Source organism: Solanum verrucosum, unplaced genomic scaffold (genome assembly GCF_900185275.1).
Source record: "Solanum verrucosum unplaced genomic scaffold, falcon-dt-bn FXZP01000103.1, whole genome shotgun sequence".
Taxonomy (NCBI): domain Eukaryota; kingdom Viridiplantae; phylum Streptophyta; class Magnoliopsida; order Solanales; family Solanaceae; genus Solanum; species Solanum verrucosum.
This window is the reverse complement of record NW_026020048.1, coordinates 1,769,750-1,791,499: the sequence shown is the minus strand read 5'-3', so window position 1 is coordinate 1,791,499 and position 21,750 is coordinate 1,769,750. Positions and strand designations below refer to the sequence as shown.

Here is a 21,750-nt window from a genome sequence, read left to right as displayed (position 1 = left end):
GATAATCAGGATAATGATGTAATTGAAAGTTACAAGAAAAGTTCAAAACTCACTATTTCTTTAATCATATACTAGAAGACCAGATAGTTGTTAAATTCGTTCTGTTTAACTACATTTCTAACAAAAGTAATTGAAAAACTATAAATTAATTAATCTAGTATTCCCCTAGGCCCCCGGTTCCATATAGTTGTCCACACTATTAAAAATAGTTGTCTATAATTATTTATTAAGATAAATTAATTACATTTCCCCTATTTTACTAACAATTAATTCTTTTTGAAAGGGTAAATAATTTTGTATAGTTTCAAGCAAGTTTCTTGAAGGGTAAATTAATAAAACTAACTTTGTTATTTATGATTTTTTTTAAAAGACACGTAAAGAGAAAAGTCTAACATTTAATATGAGATGGAGGAAGTAACGTTTGTCATATTATTTTGTTTGTATGTTAATTGTCCCCCAAACATGAACGATATAAGTGGAGAGACTATTCTAAATCTTATAATTTAGAGGTGAAACTTAAAAGTCATATATTATTATCTTTCAACAAAAAAATTGTATTGCAATTCAAATTTAGATATTTTATATTTTAATTTAAATGATATGTTATTACTAGTCATAGTAAATTGGAATAATTAAATAGAATGACCATTTGGTCAAATGTTCTAATTAAAAAAACCGAATTAACAGTTAATTACCTAGAATCTTTATTTGGTCTGTGAGTAATCAATAAAACGACTATTTGATCATTAACTAATTATGTTAATGTCTACTCAGATCTTCTGAAGGCACTTGGGTAAGTTCACATAATAAAATTTGACATCGCCACAATCTGAACAATTTTGAGTGAAGAATGTATCTAAAAGAATAGAAATATCGAGAGGAGACCATGTAATCTAAATTTTTGGATTGTTTAGTGGAGATTTATATCGGATGTCCATTGAAATCTGTCATTAAAATGTTTCGAACCTCAAATTTAAAATTTGATCTGTTGCAAACGTGAGTTAGTCATTTCTAGTGAATATACAATATATTAAAAGAATTAAAACATCAAAAGTTGCTCATATATATAATTTAGGACTATTTAGAGGAGATTTGAGTGAATAATGTATCTAAAAGGATTAAAAAAAAATCAAATAATATAACTAGATTTAATTTCTATCCAACATAATTTATAAATCAATAAAATTCGAACAACATTTCTTCAAAAGGGAACAACATAAGATAGAACTAACATAAATAAAATAAAAATAAAAATAGGATATAGCTAAGTAAATAACAGAAATATTATAAAATCATTCAAAAGCCCAAGCATACTCTCTACGGACTTCCTCCTCTTCCTCTGATGTATAATCATTCACGATGCCATATACTTCTCGTATTTCCTCTAGTGTTTTCCCTGTGATTCTATCAGCAAATTCTTGGATTATTACCTTCTTTAACTGCTTATCATCAAGATATCTAGCAGCCAAGACAACACCCAATAATTCTGAGTGGCTCATCTTCAAGAAATCCTGATCAAAATTCTTTAGCTGATCTTCCGTAACACCTTCCTCCGAATGCTTCTTCCAATATTTAACCATTGTCATCATTGTTTTGCCATCAACATTAAACAAGGGGATGGCATTAGAAGTACAATCCATGTTTTGTATTATGTTCTTGATGACTTCTGACCTCACAAGTCACAGCTATAGCCTCATCGAGTTTGAATTCCTCACCATCGCTAGTCTTGAGAGTTGTGAGTTTTTCTGAAGATATGACAAAGAAAATTAAAAGAGCTATGAATGAATAATTTCAATACATGAGACTAGCTTGATCTTTTATAGTGTATTAGGTTTTAATTACTTTCCAAAGTTGTGGTAGAATATGAAAAGCAAAATATTACATAGACCTAAACTTATTATTTTCCCTTTTTGAAGTTTATAATTTGCTTTGCAAAATCTAGATTTTTATGATAATGATATATTAAAAGTGACAAGGAAAGTTCTTTTAAGTCAAAAATAAAAAGTCAAACTGAAATGACTTTTAAGTCAAAAAATAAAAAGTAGGGGGAGACTTACTTTTGGTTTTTGACTTGTTTTAAGTCATTTTTGACCTTGCCAAACACTTTTCAACTTATTTTAAGTTATTTTTATATTTTTCAAACACTTTCAGAAGTAAAAAACTGACTTAAATGTAGGTTTGACCAACTTTTAATCCAATCCAAACACCTTCTAAACTCATTGTTTCTTTAATTATTTACTAGAAGACCAGTCATTTCTGATAGTTGTTAAAATCACTCTGTTTGACTACATTTATGATTAAAGCAATCGAAAAACTAAAACAATAGAATGATCATTTGATCATTTACTGATTATATCTATGTCTACTGAGATCTTCTTCCGGCAATTGGGTAAGTTTAAATAAATAAAATTTGACATCGTCACAACTATAAATTATTTTGATTGAATAATATATCTAAAGAATAGAAATATTGAGAGGAGATAATGATATCTATATTTTAGGATAGTTTTGTGGAGATTTGAATCAGATGTCCATTGAAATCATTCATTAAAACATATTGAATCTCAAAATTTAAAATTTGATCTACCGCAAATGTAAATTGATCATTTCTAGTGAATATATAATATATTAAAAGAATCAAAACATTGAGATTTGTTCATATCTATAATTTAGGACAATTTCGAGGAGATTTGAGCTAGTCGGTATTAAAAAAAAATCAACTCGTGAGGACGATGCATTGTAATTTATAAATATGTTTGTGATTATTTATACATATCTAATGTATAGTTATACATCATACATATATAAAATCTTAAACTATTTATAAAATATTGATACATTACATATACATACAATCATTTAATTAATAAGAATTTTGTCAATGATACATTTACTTCAGAAGGCGTAGTAAATATTGCCCTAAAATTTGGAATATTACTAGTATTTTTCATACAATTATAACAATTGATTTCTTCTATTGTAATATTTTAAGCTCATCCACTATTACCTTGCAAGATGCACTATATATTGTGCAAAATGAAAGATGATACATATATATGTTCCTCCAATCATTATTTTTTAGTTTCTTCATCCAATAGATAATATCCGCATTAAAGCGTAATTAATTCGAATTTGCGCCAAGTAGGACCTCACTCGGACTATAGCGCTTTCTACTAAAAAAATTTCTATACGGAGAATTTTTTTAAGCTCTAGCACCAATTAACATTATTAATAAATTTTTAAAAGTGACATGTAGATCAATATAACATTATATTAAAAAAGAAACTCCATAATGTTTTTCTCTTGTTTTTTAAGTTTTAAACTTTAATAGTCTTTTAAAGAATTTTTTAATATTTAAATCATTTTTGTTGTTTTATGAGTAACTTTAAAAAAAAGCTATGTGAAGAGATTTTTCAGTATTTAAATTCGTGGCAATTAATTGAGAAAATATATCAAATCTATTGAATATGCTTTGAACGAAAATAATCCAAAATTATTAATAAATTAAATTTAGATATTTCATTTTGAGATATCAAATTCATCTTTCAACTATAGAAATGATTTTTCTTTTCAAATTTAATATAAATAGCTTTAATTTATTTCCAACATAATTCGTAAATCAATAAAAACAAACAACAATTCTATAAAAAGGAACAACAGAAGATGGTTCGAGTGGTCGGTGAGAATTCTGATTTAAAGCATAGCACGGGATTGAGTTATATACTCTCTTGTTTTAATATGTTTGATTTATTATTTCTATCTTGTTTGATTATCTCAGAATTTATTTTTTAATTATCTTAATTTTTTTTGAGTATCTCAATATTTATTTCTTAATAATCATTTTTTTTAAATCCGTCAAAAACATTTTTTTGCAATTCGAATCTTGAATCAATATTCAATTTAATTTTCTTGTAACAGTGAGAGAGCAAGAATTGTTAGTTTAATGGTTAGGTAAAATTATAGCTAAGAAATATTTTATTGATTTTTCTAGCATAATCAATAATTTGTTTGCTTATAAGTTCAATAGTTAGACTCTATTTTCAATCACTAAGTCGTTTGTATAAATAACTTTAATTTCTTTTCAATATAATTTATAAATCAATCGCAATCAAAGAACAGTTCTATAAAAATGAGCAACATATATAATATATAACTAAATAAAATAAAATAAGATATAGGTAACTAGACTGTTTTAATTCCAAAATAAAAAATGAACAAAAAATAACAGTAATGTTATTAAATCATTCAAAAGCCCAAGTATTCTCTTTACGGATCGCCTCTTCTTCGGGAGTAAAATCATTCTTGATATCAAATTCTTTACGTATTTCTTGTGGTGTTTTCCCTTTAATCCTATCGGCAACTTCTTGACACATTATATCCAATATCTCCTTATTGTTAAGAAAATTAGCAGCTAAGATAAGAGCATGCAAAATCGAGTGGTGCACCTTCACAAAAGCCTTGTCAAACTCCAACAACATGTCTTTGGAAACGTCTTCCTCCGAATGTTTCTTCCAGTATTCAATCACTTTGGTCATTGTTTTGCTATGGACATTAGGCAGGGGAATGACGTTTGAAACACAATCATCTTCAACCATATTCTTGATAGTTTGTGACCTCACGGCTATCGTCTCATCAAGTACAAATTCCTTACCATCGCAAGTCTTTAAAGTTAAGAACTTTGTTGAAGAAGACATGATCGTAAGAATATATTTGAATAAGAGATGTTAAGTTATTTTTATTAAGAATATTATGGAGAGATTTGAATGATTATAATGTTGAGAGGTTGGAGGGCTTAATTTATAGAGTATTAGGTTTTTGTTCTAGTTGAAGTAGGAAGTCAAAACGAAAATAAAAGTTCATGTCAAATTAGGAAAAAACAAAAGAGTTCATGTCAAATTAGGAAATTGTGAAAATTTTATCTAAACCATATGTATGTGACCGAATAAGATTAGGAAAAGGAAGGCCTTTTTTTTTTCTTCCAAATCTCAATTAGGAGAAAAAATATTTTTTTCGTAATATCTAACCATGGTGTTTGAAAAGTTGTAAACATATATTTAAGCTTCCACTAACTTTTTTTACCCTAAATAAGTGGGAAATTAAGACTCTTAGCTGATTTCCTTAATTTGATTTTCAAGACTAACAATACTAATTCCACAAGTGGGATTGAAGAGAGTAAGATGTATGTACACATTACTATCTTTGAGGGGTAAAGAGACGTTTCTGATAGATCCTCGATATTTTCAAGACTAACAATAATGATAATAAATAAAGTGAACGTATGACTTGTGTTCTTTGTTTAGTAATCCTTATATCTCAGTCCAACTCTTCTCCCACAAATGTGTGTGTTAGTAACAACTGTTCTCTGTTTACAGTTTAAGGCTTTATTTTCATTTACAAAATAAATAATTAGTTACAAAGGAGATTTTAATATAATTTTTGGAAATTTTAAAAATTTACAAATCAATAATCTATCCATATATAATAGATAGATTATATTAAATAATAAATAACAAATCTTTTTTTAAAAAAAAAAAACAGACATTAAAAACGGTTTTAAAAATTTGTTTACGTTAAAAAGCTATTGTATTGATCTCTTTTTTTTTGTTTAAATAAATTGAATTTTTTTGTTCCTAATAAAATGCTAACCGCCTATTTTTTTTAATAAATTTTAAAATCTATATATAAAAGGATAAGAAAAAATGACACATGTCAACACCACAAATTTTCAGTATTTTAAATGATTAAAATTAATTATTTTTAAAATTACATATAAAGCAGTTTATGTTTATCAGATTTCTTTTAACAGACAATTAACCTTTTACAATTTTTAAAACAATCGGGTACTGATGTAAACTTACAAGCAATTACTTTTACCGTTTTAAACTTTAATAGATACTGAATCACATATTTAGGAATTAATTTTCATTTGAGAAGTCAATATACGCTTCAAATATTCATTCCTTGCATTGTATTGTTAATATGCATATCTTTTTTCCTGTTTCTTTTTTGGAATTTGCTGCATACTGTTTGGAATTTTAATCCAAGACATCTACTCAACAAGTTATACCATTTTATTAATACGTAATAATGTGTTTAAGTCTTTTAAATTATATAGATTGTTTCTCTAAAAATAGTTATTTATTGTATATTTATAATTCAAATGGGTAAGTATCAATATTTTTTCAAATATATACGTTTTCGATAAAATATGTCTACTCAGGATGAACTTATCAATAATAGGCAATGGAGGTTGAACGTTGGAATTGTACAAAGATGAAACTTATCAGATCACAAATATTCACACATCTTATTCTTCATTGGCTGACTCTCCAAGATAAGAAGGTAACAAACTATTTTTTAGTTATTCTTTCATCTATTGCTCTTAGATTTCTCCGTTGTATTATATTTTGACAGATTTTCGATCTAACTTTTTTTTTTTGTAAAATTTATTTAGTCTACGCTACTCTTTGTTATGTGAATTATTTTGTGGAGTTTCAACAAATACAACACAAGGATCATAAGTTTATTTCTCAAAATTTAACACAATTATTCCACGGAAAAAAATATACTCATTATTTTAGTTATATTCTTAATCCTTAATATAGTTTAAGGACATATAAGATTTTAGAGTTCTATCATTTCATATATCCGTACATATTATTTTTCATCAAAGTATTACTCAAATCGTAAATAAATAGCTTTTGTTATTTAAAAGAATATAAAAATGTATAGTTTAAGTAAAAAGTTTGAACTAATTGAATATCCAAAATATACATATGTTAGTGAAACTGTTTATTTTATTTTAAAAAACCAAATCCAAATTTTTGGGTGTTGACAGTTGACTTTAATTGAAATATTACATTTTAAAAATATTTTTAAATCAAATTTTGAAGAACCGAAAGATGTATTTTTTAGTAATTGCTAATATGTGTCTTTTTTTTAAAAAAAAATCTTATTTTTTATTTTTTAAAAAATAGACTTTCTAATACATAAATGTTGAGATTAATTCTGGCGCTGACATGTGGCGATTTTTCCTCTCCTATTATATATAGATAGATTTGGTGTCTTTGAGAAACACATCTTTACTTTATTAGGATAAAATTTTGTAAGTATCAAGTGTTCATTATTTGAAATCAAAACATAGTATATGATTACACATGCACTTATGTTAATAATTCATATTATTCATAGTAATTTTTAAATTGAAAAATTATTATATTTTAAAATATCCACGCAACATGTGGGTACGTATGCTAGTAATAATAATAATAATTAAAAGCCTTATGCATTATAAGGGAGAATTCCATCATCATCATTATCAAATTTATGAAAAATGTACAGTAGTGATTTGTCTGTCATGTGCTTCAAATGATCTGAATATTATAACAAACTGCAACACCAAATGCTGAAGTAGAGAGACACTTTTGCAGCCAGTATTGAATCTTTGGTGAAGAGATACTAGTAGATTCATTATTAGGTTTAATTGGATTTGGATCATGTGTGGTTGTATGCATGGATCCGGGCGGGTTGAAAAAAATTTAATGGATTGGAGATTTATTTTTATCATATAGGAAGACGTCACATAATAAATAATAGTAATAATAATTACTTTAAAAATCGATTAAGTTGTAAGGAAAAAATGGGACAAAAAGGCTGATTGAGGGGTATTTTTAGCAAAATAGATGAATGCGGGGTATATTCAAACCATTTCAAATAGTCTAAAAATATTTTTGACCATTTTCCGTCTAATTTATTAATTTGATATAAATATGTTGAGTGCTAGTAAATTTATAAAATCAGAGATTATTTTATTTAGGTAATGTTGATACCAAGCTTAGATCAACACTTTTGACATTTCAGCATAAATTTTGAGACAAAGGCCAACAATTATATATTATTTATAAAATATCGATACATTACATACACAAACGACCATTTAAATTAATATAAAATTGGCCGTTGATACATTTACTTGAGAAGCCCTAGTAAATATTGTACTAAAATTTGGAATATTACACAAATTACTTCATAGCAACAGTAATAATTGATTTCTTCTGTTGTAATATATTTAGCCCACCTATTATTACCCTGCAAGATGCACTGTTGTGTCAATCAAGTCATTCATCTTTTTTAAGCTCCAACACCAGAACCCTGAATCATAGTTTATTAATTGTCATACATTAGTATCAATTTTAGAATGTTGACAGTCGGTATAGTTCTAAAATGACATTTAAATCATATAACATTGTATTAAAAAGGAATTTCATGATTTTTCTATCTTGTTTTAATTACCTATATGAAATTGAGTTGGACGTCAAAAATTACGAAATTTTAGTTGTCTAGGTAGTCTAAAATGTATTAGGTATTTAACGTAGTCAATCAACTAATTATATTTGGATGGACGAAGAAATATAGAAAATTAAATTATGTTCGGAGTAATTGTCTTAAAAGGAGTTCAATGGTGTATGCATGTTGCTTCAATGATGTTGAAAATGAAGTTAAATTATGGCCGCGCTAATTGTCTTAGTAAATCAAGTAAGAATTTTAAGAAGTTTCATAATTAATTTAGAGTCCAATTTACGTTATTATTACTATTTTTGTTGTTTTATTTAAATGCTTATAATATATGAAGATACTTTATAATATTTCTAAAGATAAACTGAAAGTGTAATTTTAACTAGATAATCTCAATATTAGTTTTGCAATTTTAATAGTCTTTCAAAGGAGGATTCCCGAGTATCAAAAATTATTTTTGTTGTTTTATGTGTAACTTCAAAGAAAAATCTATGTTAAGAGGCTTTCTAGAATTTAAATTATGGGAATAAATTAAGAAAACATATCATGTCTATTGGATATGCTTTGAAAGAATTTAGAAACTTCTTTTTGAGATATCAAATTCATCTTTTCACCATTTGAATGAATGTTCTTTTTTGAATACTACAACTAGCTTTAATTTCTTTTCAACATAATTTATTAATCATTCAAAATCGAACAATATTTCTTCAAAAGGAACAACAAAGGATAGAACTAACAGAATTAAAATAACAACAAAGGATAGAACTAACATAATTAAAATAAAAATAAAAATAGGATATAGCTAAGGAAATAACAAAAATATTATAAGATCATTTAAAAGCCCAAGCATTCTCTCTACGGATCTGCTCCTCTTCCTCTGGAGTATAATCATTCACGATACCAAATACTTCACGTATTTCCTCTAGTGTTTTCCCTGTGATCCTATCAAAAGATTCTTGGATTATTACCTCCTCCAACTGCTTATCATCAAGATATCTAGCAGCCAAGTGAACATCAAATAATTCTGAGTGACTCATCTTCAAGAAATCCTGATCAAAATTCTTTAACTGAACTTCTGTAACACCTTCCTCCGAATGTTTCTTCCAATAATTAATCACTTTTGTCATTGTTTTGCCATCAACATTAGGCAAGGGGATGACATTAGAAGTACAATCAATGTCTTGTACAAAGCTGTTGATGACTACTGACCTTACAACTACAGACTTGTTGAGTTTGAATTCCTCATCATCGCTAGTCTTAAGAGTTATGAGCTTTTCTGAAGACATGACAAAGAAAATGGAGAAATCTATGAATGAATGATTTCAATACATGAGGCAAGCCTGGTCTTTTATAGTGTATTAGGTTTTAATTACTTTCCAAAATTGTGGTAGGAATATGGAAAGCAAAATATTAAATAGACCAAAACTTATTATTTTTCCTTTTTTGAAGTTCAATTAATTTGCTTTACAATATCTACATATTCAGTCTTAGATTATTAGCATAATGATATAATTAAAAGTTACAAGGAAAGTTCGAAACTCATCATTTTAATCATCAATTAGAAGACCAGTCATTTATGATAGTTATTAAAATCGTTATGTTTGACTACATTTCCAACAAAAGTAATTGAAAAACTAAACAATAGAATAACCATTTGATCATTTACTAATTATGTCTATGTTTACTCAGATCAAATTCAATATCTCCTTATCGTTAAGAAAACTATCTACATTTACACATAAAAATTGCAAGTTTTAGTTTTAATATGTATGTAATTTTTTAAATTGTTCAAAATACAAATAACTAGAAAACCACACAAATATATATATATATATATATATATATATATATATATATATATATATATATATATATATATAAACAACTCATATTTCAAATTTGTATTGATTTGTATTAGATTTGTTTAGTAACAAACAACTTTCTCTAAATAATCTGTAAGCTAATTTATTTAAATAAATTTACTAGTATAAATATAAATCTAAAATCAAGAAAATAAATAAAATAATTAAAATGATTTGAGGGATATTTTTGTCTTTACATAGACTTATCACATGGTATTATATCATGTGTATTACTAATACCTCCAAATGGAAGGTATTAGTAATACATCCTATAATACCGGAGGTATAACTAATCCATGGATTAACTATACATCGGCCCAAATTCCTACCAAACATAATACTAAATAGTGGTGACAAATGGGTGGGTTGGGTCAAATTTGGGCGTGTTAAAAATGGGTAAACATAAAATGGATAATAATTCAACCTGACCATATTTGATATGGGTAAAAATTGATTGGGTAATAAATGAGTTGGGTAAAATACTAGTTTACCCATATTTTCATGAATAAATAGTACTTTACCTAAGAATTCAGTATGGAGAAAATATTTTAGTCTTTTTTTAGATGAAAAAATGTTGAAAATGCTTCATTTAGTTTTATTGTATCATAAAAATAAAAATAAAAACCTATAACTTTTCAATATAAAATAAAATGTAATAACAAGATGAAAATATTTTTAATTTCAAAGTAAATGAATATTTGCATTTTAGGACTAAAACATGCTTAATGCACTTTAAGCAATGTCAATACACTCAATACTGATACATGATTTGCTTATTTTACACTATTATTTATTATTCAATATAAAATTAAACAAATAAAAAAATATAATTATAATTAACGAAAGAAATGTACATTTAAAATATATATATTTGGAGGGTCAAAGACTTCATCTTTTTAATTATAGAGAAGAATAATTAGTTTTATAGAATAACATAAAAAGGAAGAGAAGTTACACTATTTTTAGTGATATCATGAATTTTGAGTGAATAAAAGTTAGAAACTTAACCCATTTAGCTAATCCATATTTTACCCCTATTTTTATGGGTTGAATATGGGTATCAACCATATTTTACCTATGTAAAAAATCACTCACCCAAACCATCAAAATATGGGCGGGTTACCAAAATATGTGCTCATTTTGCCGGCACTAATACTAAATAATACCTTACATAATACATGATGCATTTCTTCTAATGCCGCCTACCAAATGACCCCTAAGTTGTTTGTATACATAACTTTAATTTCTTTCCAACATAAATTATAAATTATAAATCAATCAAAATCAAAAGCAATTCTATAAAAAGGAACAATAGAATATAAAACCAAATAAAATAGGATATAACTAACTAGACTATTTTAATTCTAATATAAAAAAGAACAAATATTGAAAATAACTATAAAATCATTCAAAAGCCCAAACATTCTCTTTACGAATCTCCTCTTCTTACTCTGGAAAAATCATTCTTGATATCAAATTCTTTACGTATTTCTTATGGTGTTTTCCCTTTAATCCTAAATTCTATGTATGTGACCGAGTAAGATTAGGCAAAGGAAGCCTTTTTTTTCTCCTTCCAAATCTCAATTAGGAGAAAAAAGAAATTCCCTAATATCTAACCATGGTGTTTGAAAAGTTGTACACACATATTTAAGCTTTCACTAAGTTTTTTTATACCCTAAATAAGTGGGAAATTAAGACTCTAGCTTATTTCCTTAATGCGATTTTCAAGACTAACAATACTAATTCCACAAGTGGGATTGAAGAGGGTAAGATGTATGTAGATTTTATCCCTATCTTTGAGAGGTAGAGAGACATTTCTGATAGATCCTCGACATTTTCAAGACTAACAATAGTGATAATTAATAAAGTGAACGTATGGCTTGTGTTCTCTGTTTAGTAATCCTTATATCTTAGTCCAACTCTTCTCCCACAAATATGTGTGTTAGTAACATAAATATTTTATATTTTAAAAAAATTAAAGTTATTTCTTGTTGAGATATCAAATTCATTTTTCAACCATTTGAATGAATGTTTTCTTTTTCAAATTTAATGTAAACAACTTTAGTTTCTTTCCAACATAAATTATAAATTTATAAATCAATAAAAACAAACAACAATTCTATAAAAAAGAACAGAAGATAGAACTAAATACAATAAGATATAGCTAACTAAACAGTTCAAATTCAAAAAAAAAAAGAACAAAAATTGAAAATAACACTAGCATTATAAAAGCATTCAAAGCCCAAGCATTCTCTTTACAATTATCCTCTTCTTCCTCTGAAGTAAAATCATTCTTGATATCAAATTCTTTACGTATTGCCTCTAGGGTTTTACCTTTGATTCTATCAGCAACTTCTTGACACATTACATCCAGCATCTCCTTATCGTTAAGAAAATCAGCAGCTAAGAGAAGATAAAACAAAACTGACTAATCCACCTTCACAAAATTCTTGTCAAAATCCATCAATGCTTCTTTCGATACACCTTCCTCCGAGTGTTTCTTCCAATATTCAACCACTTTGCACATAGTTTTGCCATCAACATTAGTTAGGGGGATGACGTTAGAAGCACAATCCACGTCTTGTACTATGTTTTTGATGACTTGCGACCTCATAACTATAGACTCATCGAGTTTGAATTCCTCGCCATCGCTAGTCTTGAGAGTTATGAGATTTTCTGAGGACATGATGAAGAAAATGGAGAGAGATATAAATGAATGATTTCAATACATGAGGTTAGCTTGGTCTTTATAGTGCATTAGATTTTAATTACTTTCCAAAATTGTAATAGGAACATGGAAAGTAAAATATTACATAGATTAAAAGTTATTATTTTTCCTTTTTAAAGTTTAATAAATTTGCTTTGCAAAATCTACATAAATTGTCTCAGATTATTAGGATAATAAATTTAATTAAAACTTACGGGGAAAGTTCTGAATTCATTATTCCTTTAATCATCTATTGGAAGATCACTCATATCATTGTGTTTGACCAACATTTTCAACAAAAGTAATCGAAAAACTAAAATAATTAATTTATCTAGTACTCCCCAGTCCCTTGGCTCCGTATAGTTATCCACATTATTAAAAATAGTTTTCCTAAATTATTAATTGAGATAAATAAATTACATTACCCCATTTATTCTTACAATTAATTCTTTTTGAAAGTGTAAACTTGAAAGTAATAAACTATTATCTTTCAACAAAAAAATTATATTGCAATTCAAATTTCATTATTTTATATTTTAATTCAAATGATATGTTATTACTAGATATAGTAAATTGGAATAATTAAGTAGAATGACCATTTGGTCAAATGTTCTAATAGAAAATAACATGATTTTCAGCGAATTACCGAGAATCTCTATCTGGTCATTAAGTAATCAACAGAATGCCCATTTGATTATTTATTATTATGTTTGTGTCTACTCAAATCTTCTCCGAACACTTGGGTAAGTTTAAATAATAAAATTCGACATCTTCACAGCTAGATTATTTCGAGTGAATTATATATCTAAAGAATAGAAATATGGAGAGGAGCTCACGATGTCTAAATTTTAGGATTGTTTAGTGGAGATTTGAAGCGGATGTCCATTGAAACCGTTCATTAAAACGTTTCAAACCTCAAGATTTAAAATTGATATGCCGTAAATATGAATTGATCATTGCTAGTGAATATATAATATATTAAAAGAATTGAAACATCGAAATTTTCTTATATCTATAATTTAGGACTATTTAGAGGAGATTTGAGCTAGTTGGTATTGAAAGAAAATTAAACTCGTGAGGAAGATGTGTTGTAATGTATAAATATCATATATCTGTGTTTGTGATTATTTATACATATTTAATATGTAGTTATACATCATACATATATACAATCTTACACTATTTATAAAATATCGATACATTACATATACATACATGATACAACCATTTAATTAATAAGAATTTTGGTCAATGATACATTTACTTGAGAAACCGTAGTAAATATTGTCCTAAAATTTGGAGTATTACAAGTATAATTTCATAACATTTGTAATAATTGATTTCTTCTGTTTTAATATGTTAAGCCCATCCATTACTACCCTACAAGATGCACTATATATTGTGCAAAAAGAATGACGATACATAAATATGTTCCTTTAATTATTTATTTATTTTAAAAATCACCTACTGTTTAATATATGCATGAAAGTTCAATCAATTTGAATTCGCGCCTATTAAGACCTCACTCGGACTGTAGCGTTTAATCTGTACATTTTCCAACAATTTTTCATTATATCAACTCCATTGGATATGCTTTGAACGGAAATAACTCAAAATTATTAAAAATAATTAAATGTAAATATTTCTTTTTGAGATATCAAATACATCTTTCAACCATTTGTATGAATATTTTTTTCCAAATTTAATATAAATAGCTTTAATTTCTTTTCAACATAAGTTATAAATTTATAAATCAATAAAAACCGAATAACAATTCTATAAAAAGGAACAACAGAAGATAGAATTAAATAAAATAGGATATAGCTAACAAGACAGTTCTAATTCAATTTTTTTTTTTTTAAAAGACAGAAATTAAAAATAACACTAGTGTTATAAAATCATTCAGAAGCCCAAGCATTGTCTTTACAGATCTCTTCTTCTTCCTCTGGAGTAAAATCCTTTAATCCTACCGGCAACTTCTTGACATATCATATCCAATATCTCCTTATCGTTAAGAAAATTAGCAGCTAAGATAAGATCGTACAAAATCGAGTGGTGCACCTTCACAAAAGCCTTGTCAAAATCCATCAACATGTCTTTGGAGACGCCTTCCTCCGAATGTTTCTTCCAGTATTCGACCGCTTTGGTCATTGTTTTGCTATGGACATTAGGCAGGGGATTGACGTTTGAAACACAATCATCTTCAACCATATTATTGATAGCTTGTGACCTTACTAATATCACCTCGTCCAGTACAAATACCTTACCATCACAAGTTGTCACGCCTCGAGCCTACACCCTGGGGGGGACTAGCACTCGAAGACCATTGCTAGCCCCAAGCGAACCCTTGGCCTGACTTACTTAACTCAGCGGAAGACAATATGCATATTAATAAAGATCAATAGCACTTAACTGAACTGAATACTAAAATAAGTGAGAATGCTTAAAGGTGAAACATTCAACTTGGCCAAAAGTGGCAACCCAAGTCTTAACAATAAAAATGATAATGAAAAGACTCAAAGGACTAACATTTGACTGTCTATGAAGCCTCTAAAACAATTGAGATGGATGTTGGGACAAACCCCACAACATCCTAATGAACTAACTAGAAAACAATGAAAATAGATCCTCCGGAATGCAAGAAAGCCCACCGACTGACTCTGAATTGCTCACTAGATCAACAGTGCGCTGGAATGCCGATCCTAGTTACCTGTGTCTACATCATAAGACGATGCAGGCCAACTGGTATCGTACATTGAATGTACGAGTATGCGAGTTGGAATGCTAAAACAACATAGACTTGAAAGCGATTCTAAAAGAAACACTTACCTTGGCTCTTCTTAACTCATGAATACTTAATTGAACTCATTTCAATATAAAGTAGTTTAAAACAAGTGCAATATAAAGAAAAGTTGTTTAAAGACATGATGTCAACTCTGTATATATACAAGGATACAACATAACTTTGAAATATATGTAAAAATATAATAGACTGATGTATATAAAAATACAATAACTTATGTGGGTGTTTCTCTAACCGACAACCATCACATAAGAGCTATAGTGATGATACAACGATCTACCTCACGCTGCTAGCGCATCCTGTACCCGGCCAAAAGTATAGGACCTGAACTACTAAGTGGATCCACTAGTCTATTGTGAAAAGGGTTCATCTAAAAAGTATGACCCTTTTCTACCCATGGTGGCTACATGGTTTATGGGGGTTGTGAGTCGTCTGAACTCTCCCCCATATCGGTGCTCAATACTACTCCCAAAATATACTAGCTCTTTATGTTTTAAAAACATACTTCTTTTTGTGATTTGAGATAATTGCTCAAAAACTTAGCTCAAAGGCTATCTTGGAAATCTCAATTTCCCTTCTTGCTTCATTTAGAAAGCTATTACTATTTTCTGAAAACTAGCCCGAAGGCTCTTTGGAAATCTCAGTTTCTGTTCTTATTTAAATGTAAAAAAAAACATTTACAAATCTCTTTGGGAATACATAGTCCCCATATACTTCTTTAAAGAAAAGAACTTCAACTTTACTTTTTACTGATCTCAAAACTTAGGTCTTAAAACAAAGTTAAAACATTTGTGAAAGACTTTTGAAAACTTTAAGAACTTATCTTAACTTAACTTTGACTTCTCTTGACTTTGACCTTAACTGCTCTTGACTTGACTCTTATCTGATCCTTGAATTGAATTATGGATTCAAGGATTAAGATTTGTGACTGGAAAGATCTCATGATGTTTAGGAATGATTCTAGATAGTTAAACATGAGAAAAGACGGAAAATCAATATTTGAAGGTGGGTCCACGACGCGGAGGCATAATTTAATTTTGGTTCCAAAAAGGTCTTTTGAGGCAGAACACCTTATGTCAGCTCTGCGACGCGAAGCTGAAATACTCAAATCTGGGCATTAGGCGCGCGACGCGCGGCGATCCTCTTATTTCGTCCGACGAAATTTCTTCTTCGTTTTCCAACCCCAATTAACCCAAACTCGTTTCTTTTTCTCAAATTACTTTTAGATACATATACCCAGCAAATGTACCTAAGAACCTAACTCGAACCGGCCCTATAATGTGACGTAACGAACTCAAAAACTTCCCAACTCAGTCAAATTCAAGAACAAATATATGAATTCAAGAATAGGTATCAAGATCATTAATATTCAAATGCTTTTAGGACAAATCCAAACTTAAATAAATATGCTTGGCACGAGGGAGAACGATCCCAATGTTATGAGAGCCTCACATACCTGATAGAAGTAAATCCTTGGCGAAACACCAACTTTCTTGATCGATCTTGATGAATTTGCCCTTTTCTCCTTCTTCTTTTCTCTTCTCCTTTCTCCTTAGTCCTAGCGTGAAATGCCAAAATCTAAAACTGACTAAAATTTGATTTGACCCATATTAAACTTCTAAAAATTGATTAAAATAATAGGGCAATGAAAAGACTAAAATACCCCTTAAAATTCCGGATTGGACATTTCCTTAATCCAACATCCCAACTTCCAAAGGGCATAACTCACTCATACGAACTCGGAATCGCGCAAACTTGGCGGCGTTGGAAAGATCATTCCAAGAGTTTTCCAAGAATATCCGGAACTACACCTATATCATCCTAAGCTAATAATTATGGTCATTTGAAGTTGACCAAAAACTCACTTTAACTTACTTAAACATTCCCAAATTTCCTTCTTCTTTCCAAAAGTAACTATTTCCAGATTTTAAACTTCTTTCTAGTTGCGAGATGTTACACAAGTCTTTAGAGTTAAGAACTTTGGTAAAGAAGACATGATGATAAAAATATATTTGAATAAGAGATGTTAATTTATTTTTGTTGAGAATATTATCGAAAGGAGATTTAAATGATTATAATGTCTGAGAGGTTTGAAGGGGTTAATTTATAGAGCATTAGGTTTTCACTGTTCTAGTTGAAGTAGGAAGTCAAAACGAGGGAAAAAATAGTTCATGGAAATATTTATGGACACTATTGCTTAAAAACAGAAAATTTCTTGTAATTGGAGTTAATGGGTGTTTGAAAAATCCCATCTTTATCACTCAGAACATATGTAACAGAAAGGAAGATGGTGATAGATACAAGAAAGCTTTTGTTGTGTATCTTCTTGTAAAACCTGAAGTTATTATTACTTTGGAGAATGGTGTTTGAATAGTTGTAGACACATCTTTAAGCTATCACCGAGTTTCCTTTTTTATACCCTAAACAAGAGGGAAATTAAAACTCTACCTAATTTTCTCAAATAATATAACTAGGTGTAATTTCTTTCCAACTAACCTTCTTATTCATGATTTTTTTAAAAGACATGTAAAGAGAAAAGTCTAATATTTAATATGAGCCGGAGGAAGTAACGTTCATCGTATTATTTTGTTTGTATGTTAATTGTCCTCCCAACATGAACGATATAAGTGGAGAGACTATTCTAGGTCTTATGATTTAGAGAGAAAATGCATCATTATCCCCATTCAACTATAACACATTTTTTAAATGACACTGGAACTTTGCAAAGGTCCTAGCACTCCCTTAAATAATTTAAACGTGATAAAAATATCCCAGATTTCAATCAATCTCACGTATAAGAAAGAAAGTGCATACACACGCCAACTATTACCTACCACATGCCAATTATTTTTTAATTTTATTTTCATTTATTTCTCATTCTATTTTTTTAACAAAAAATTCTCTTTACTTCTTCAATTGTTAATGTACGTTGAACTGCTGTAAATCCAACCTTTTTCCTCCTCTTCGCCGCCGCCGGATTCACTACTATAACTCCATTTCAACCATTTAATTTTTCTATCATCCAATCATAGTTGTATGACGGAGGAGGTCATGTAATCTAAATTATTTGAATCGGATATCTATTGAAATCTGTCATTAAAATGTTTCTAACCTCAAATTTATAATTTAATATGTCGAATGTGAATTAGTCATTTCTAGTGAATATACAATATATTAAAAGAATTAAAACATCAAAAGTTGCTTAGATATACATATAATTTAGGACTATTTAGAGGAGATTTGAGTGAATAACGTATCTAAAAGGATAATATTTTTTTTCTCAAATAACATAACAAGCTTTAATTTCTTTACAACATAATTTATAAATCATTCAAAACTAAGCAATATTTCTTCAAAAAGGAACAGCACAAGATAGAACTAACATAAATAAAATAACAATAAAAATAGGATATAGCTAAGGAAATAACAGAAATATTATAAAATCATTCAAAATCCCAAGCATTCTCTCTACGGATCTCCTCCTCTTCCACTGGAGTATAATCATTCGCGATACCAAATACTTCACGTATTTCCTCTATTGGTTTCCCTTTGATCCTATTAGCAAATTCTTGGATTACTACCTCAGTCAATTGCTTATCATCAAAAAAATTTGCAGCCAAGAGAACACCAACTAATTCTAATTGGCTCATCTTCAAGAAATCCTGATCAAAACTCTTTAACTGTTCTTTTGTAACACCTTCTTTCGAATATTTTTTTCAATACTGAACCACTTTTGTCATTGTTTTGCCATCAACATTAGACAAGGAAAGGACATTAGAAGTACAATCAACGTTTTGTACCATGTTCTTGATGACTTCTGACCTCATAGCTACAACCTCAGTGTGTTTGAATTCCTCACCATCGCTAGTCTTGAAAGTTATGAGTTTTTCTGAAGACATGACAAAGAAAATAGAAAGAGTTAGGAATGAATGATTTCACTACATGAGACTAGCTTGGTCTTTTATAGTGTATTAGGTTTTCATTACTTTCCCAAGTTGTGGTAGGAATATGGAAAGCTAAATATTACATTGACCAAAATTTATTATTTTTTCTTTTTTGAAGTTTAATTAATTTGCTTTTTAAAATATACCTATTATGTCTTAAATTATTATGATAATGATATAATTTAAAGTGACAAGGAAAGTTTAAACTCATTGTTTCTTTAGTCATCTACTAGAAGACGAGTCATTTCTGATAGTTATTAAAATCGCTTTGTTTGACTAAATTTTCAATAAAAGTAATCGAGAAACTAAAACAATAGAATGACCATTTGATCATTTACTGATTATGTCTATGTCTACTCGGATCTTCTTCGGGCAATTGGGTAAGTTTAAATAAATAAAAATTCGACATCGTCGCAACTATACATTATTTTGAGTGAATAATATATCTAGAGAATAGAAATATTGAGAGTAGCTAATAATATCTAAATTTTGTATTGTTTAGTGGAGACTTGAATAGATATCCATTGAAATCATTCATTAAAAGCTTTTGAATCTCAAAATTTAAAATTTGATCTACCACAAATTTAAATTGATCATTTCTAGTGAAAATATAATATACTAAAATAATCGAAACATTGAGATTTGCTCATATCTATAATTTAGGACTATTTAGAGGAGATTTAAACTAGTCGATATTGAAAAAAATTCAACTCGTGAGGAAGATGCGTTGTAATGTATAAATATTATGTCACTGTTTTTGTGATTATTCATACATATCTAATGTATAGCTATAGATCATACATATATACAATCTTACACTATTTATATAATATTGATACATTACATATACATTCAGCCATTTAATTAAATAAGAATTTGGTCAATGATACATTTACTTGAGAAGCCGTAGTAAATATTGCCCTAAATTTTGGAATATTACTAGTATTTTTTCATACAATTGTAACAATTTACTTCTTCTATTGTAATATTTTAAGCTCACCCACTATCACCTTGCAAGATGCACTATATATTGTGCAAAATGAAAGATGATACATATATACGTTCCTCCAATTAATATTTTTTAGTTTCTTCACCCAGTGTTTAATATCTGCATTAAAGTTTAATTAATTTGAATTCGCGCCAAGTAGGATCTCACTCGGACTGTAGCGTTTTTCTATACATTCTTCCAACAATTTTCTTTATATTAAGTCAATTGGACATGCTTTGAACGAAAATAACTCAAAATTATTAAAAAAATAAATGTAGATATTTCTTTTTGAGATATCAATTCATCTTTTAACCATTTGGATGAATGTTTTTTTTTTCAAATTTAATATAAATAGCTTCAATTTCTTTTCAACATAATTTATAAATTTATAAATCAATAAAAATCAAATAAAAATTCTATAAAAAAGAACATAAGAAGATAGAACTAAATAAAATAGGATATAGCTAATTAGACAATTTTAATTCTAAATTAATTTTTTTTTTGAAAATAACTATAAAATCATTCAAAGTCCCAAGCATTCTCTTTACAGATCTCTTCTTCTTCCTATGGAGTAAAATCATTCTTGATATCAAATTCTTTGCATATTTCTTCTTGTGTTTTCCCTTTAATCCTATCGGCAACTTCTTGACACATCATATCCAATATCTCCTTATCGTTAAGAAAATTAACAACTAAGATAAGAGCATGCAAAATCGAGTGGTGCACCTTCACAAAAGCCTTGTCAAAATCCATCAACATGTCTTTGGAGACGCCTTCCTCCAGTATTCGATCACTTTGGTCATTGTTTTGCTATGAACATTAGGTAGGGGAATGACATTTGAAACACAATCATCTTCAACCATATTCTTGATAGTTTGTGATCTTACAACTATCACCTCGTCGAGTACAAATTCTTTACCATCGTAAGTCTTTAGAGTTAAGAACTTTGTGGAAGAAGACATGGATGATCAATATATATTTGAATCAAATGATTATAATGTTTGAGAGGTTTGAAGGACTTAATTTATAGAGCATTAAATTACACTATCCTAATTAAAGTAGAAAGTCAAAACCGAAAAAATAAGTTTGATGGGAGAATCACTTTTGCATTAACAATGTCAAATTAGGAAGTTGTGAAAATTCTACCTAAA

The 21,750-nt window shown here is 28.2% G+C and overlaps 3 protein-coding genes and 1 pseudogene across 3 annotated transcripts; all 4 read right to left on the bottom strand.

Annotated features, from left to right (window-relative positions):
* Nucleotides 1-1,292: 1,292 nt before the first annotated feature.
* On the bottom strand, nucleotides 1,293-1,640 carry LOC125822974 (SKP1-like protein 5). Its single transcript, XM_049502430.1, has one exon. It carries the CDS (start codon nucleotides 1,638-1,640, stop codon nucleotides 1,293-1,295), a length of 348 nt encoding a protein of 115 aa, XP_049358387.1.
* Nucleotides 1,641-4,241: 2,601 nt separating this feature from the next.
* LOC125822318 (SKP1-like protein 11) lies at nucleotides 4,242-4,694 on the bottom strand. The gene has a single exon (XM_049501713.1). The coding sequence runs from the start codon at nucleotides 4,692-4,694 to the stop codon at nucleotides 4,242-4,244; it is 453 nt and encodes a 150-aa protein (XP_049357670.1).
* Nucleotides 4,695-19,110: 14,416 nt separating this feature from the next.
* LOC125822973 (SKP1-like protein 1) lies at nucleotides 19,111-19,566 on the bottom strand. The gene is made up of 2 exons (XM_049502429.1): nucleotides 19,452-19,566; nucleotides 19,111-19,364 (listed from the first exon to the last, which is right to left on the bottom strand). Exons 1-2 carry the CDS (start codon nucleotides 19,564-19,566, stop codon nucleotides 19,111-19,113), a joined length of 369 nt encoding a protein of 122 aa, XP_049358386.1.
* A 1,552-nt stretch (nucleotides 19,567-21,118) lies between these two features.
* LOC125822434 (SKP1-like protein 1) lies at nucleotides 21,119-21,561 on the bottom strand (annotated as a pseudogene).
* Nucleotides 21,562-21,750: the final 189 nt, after the last annotated feature.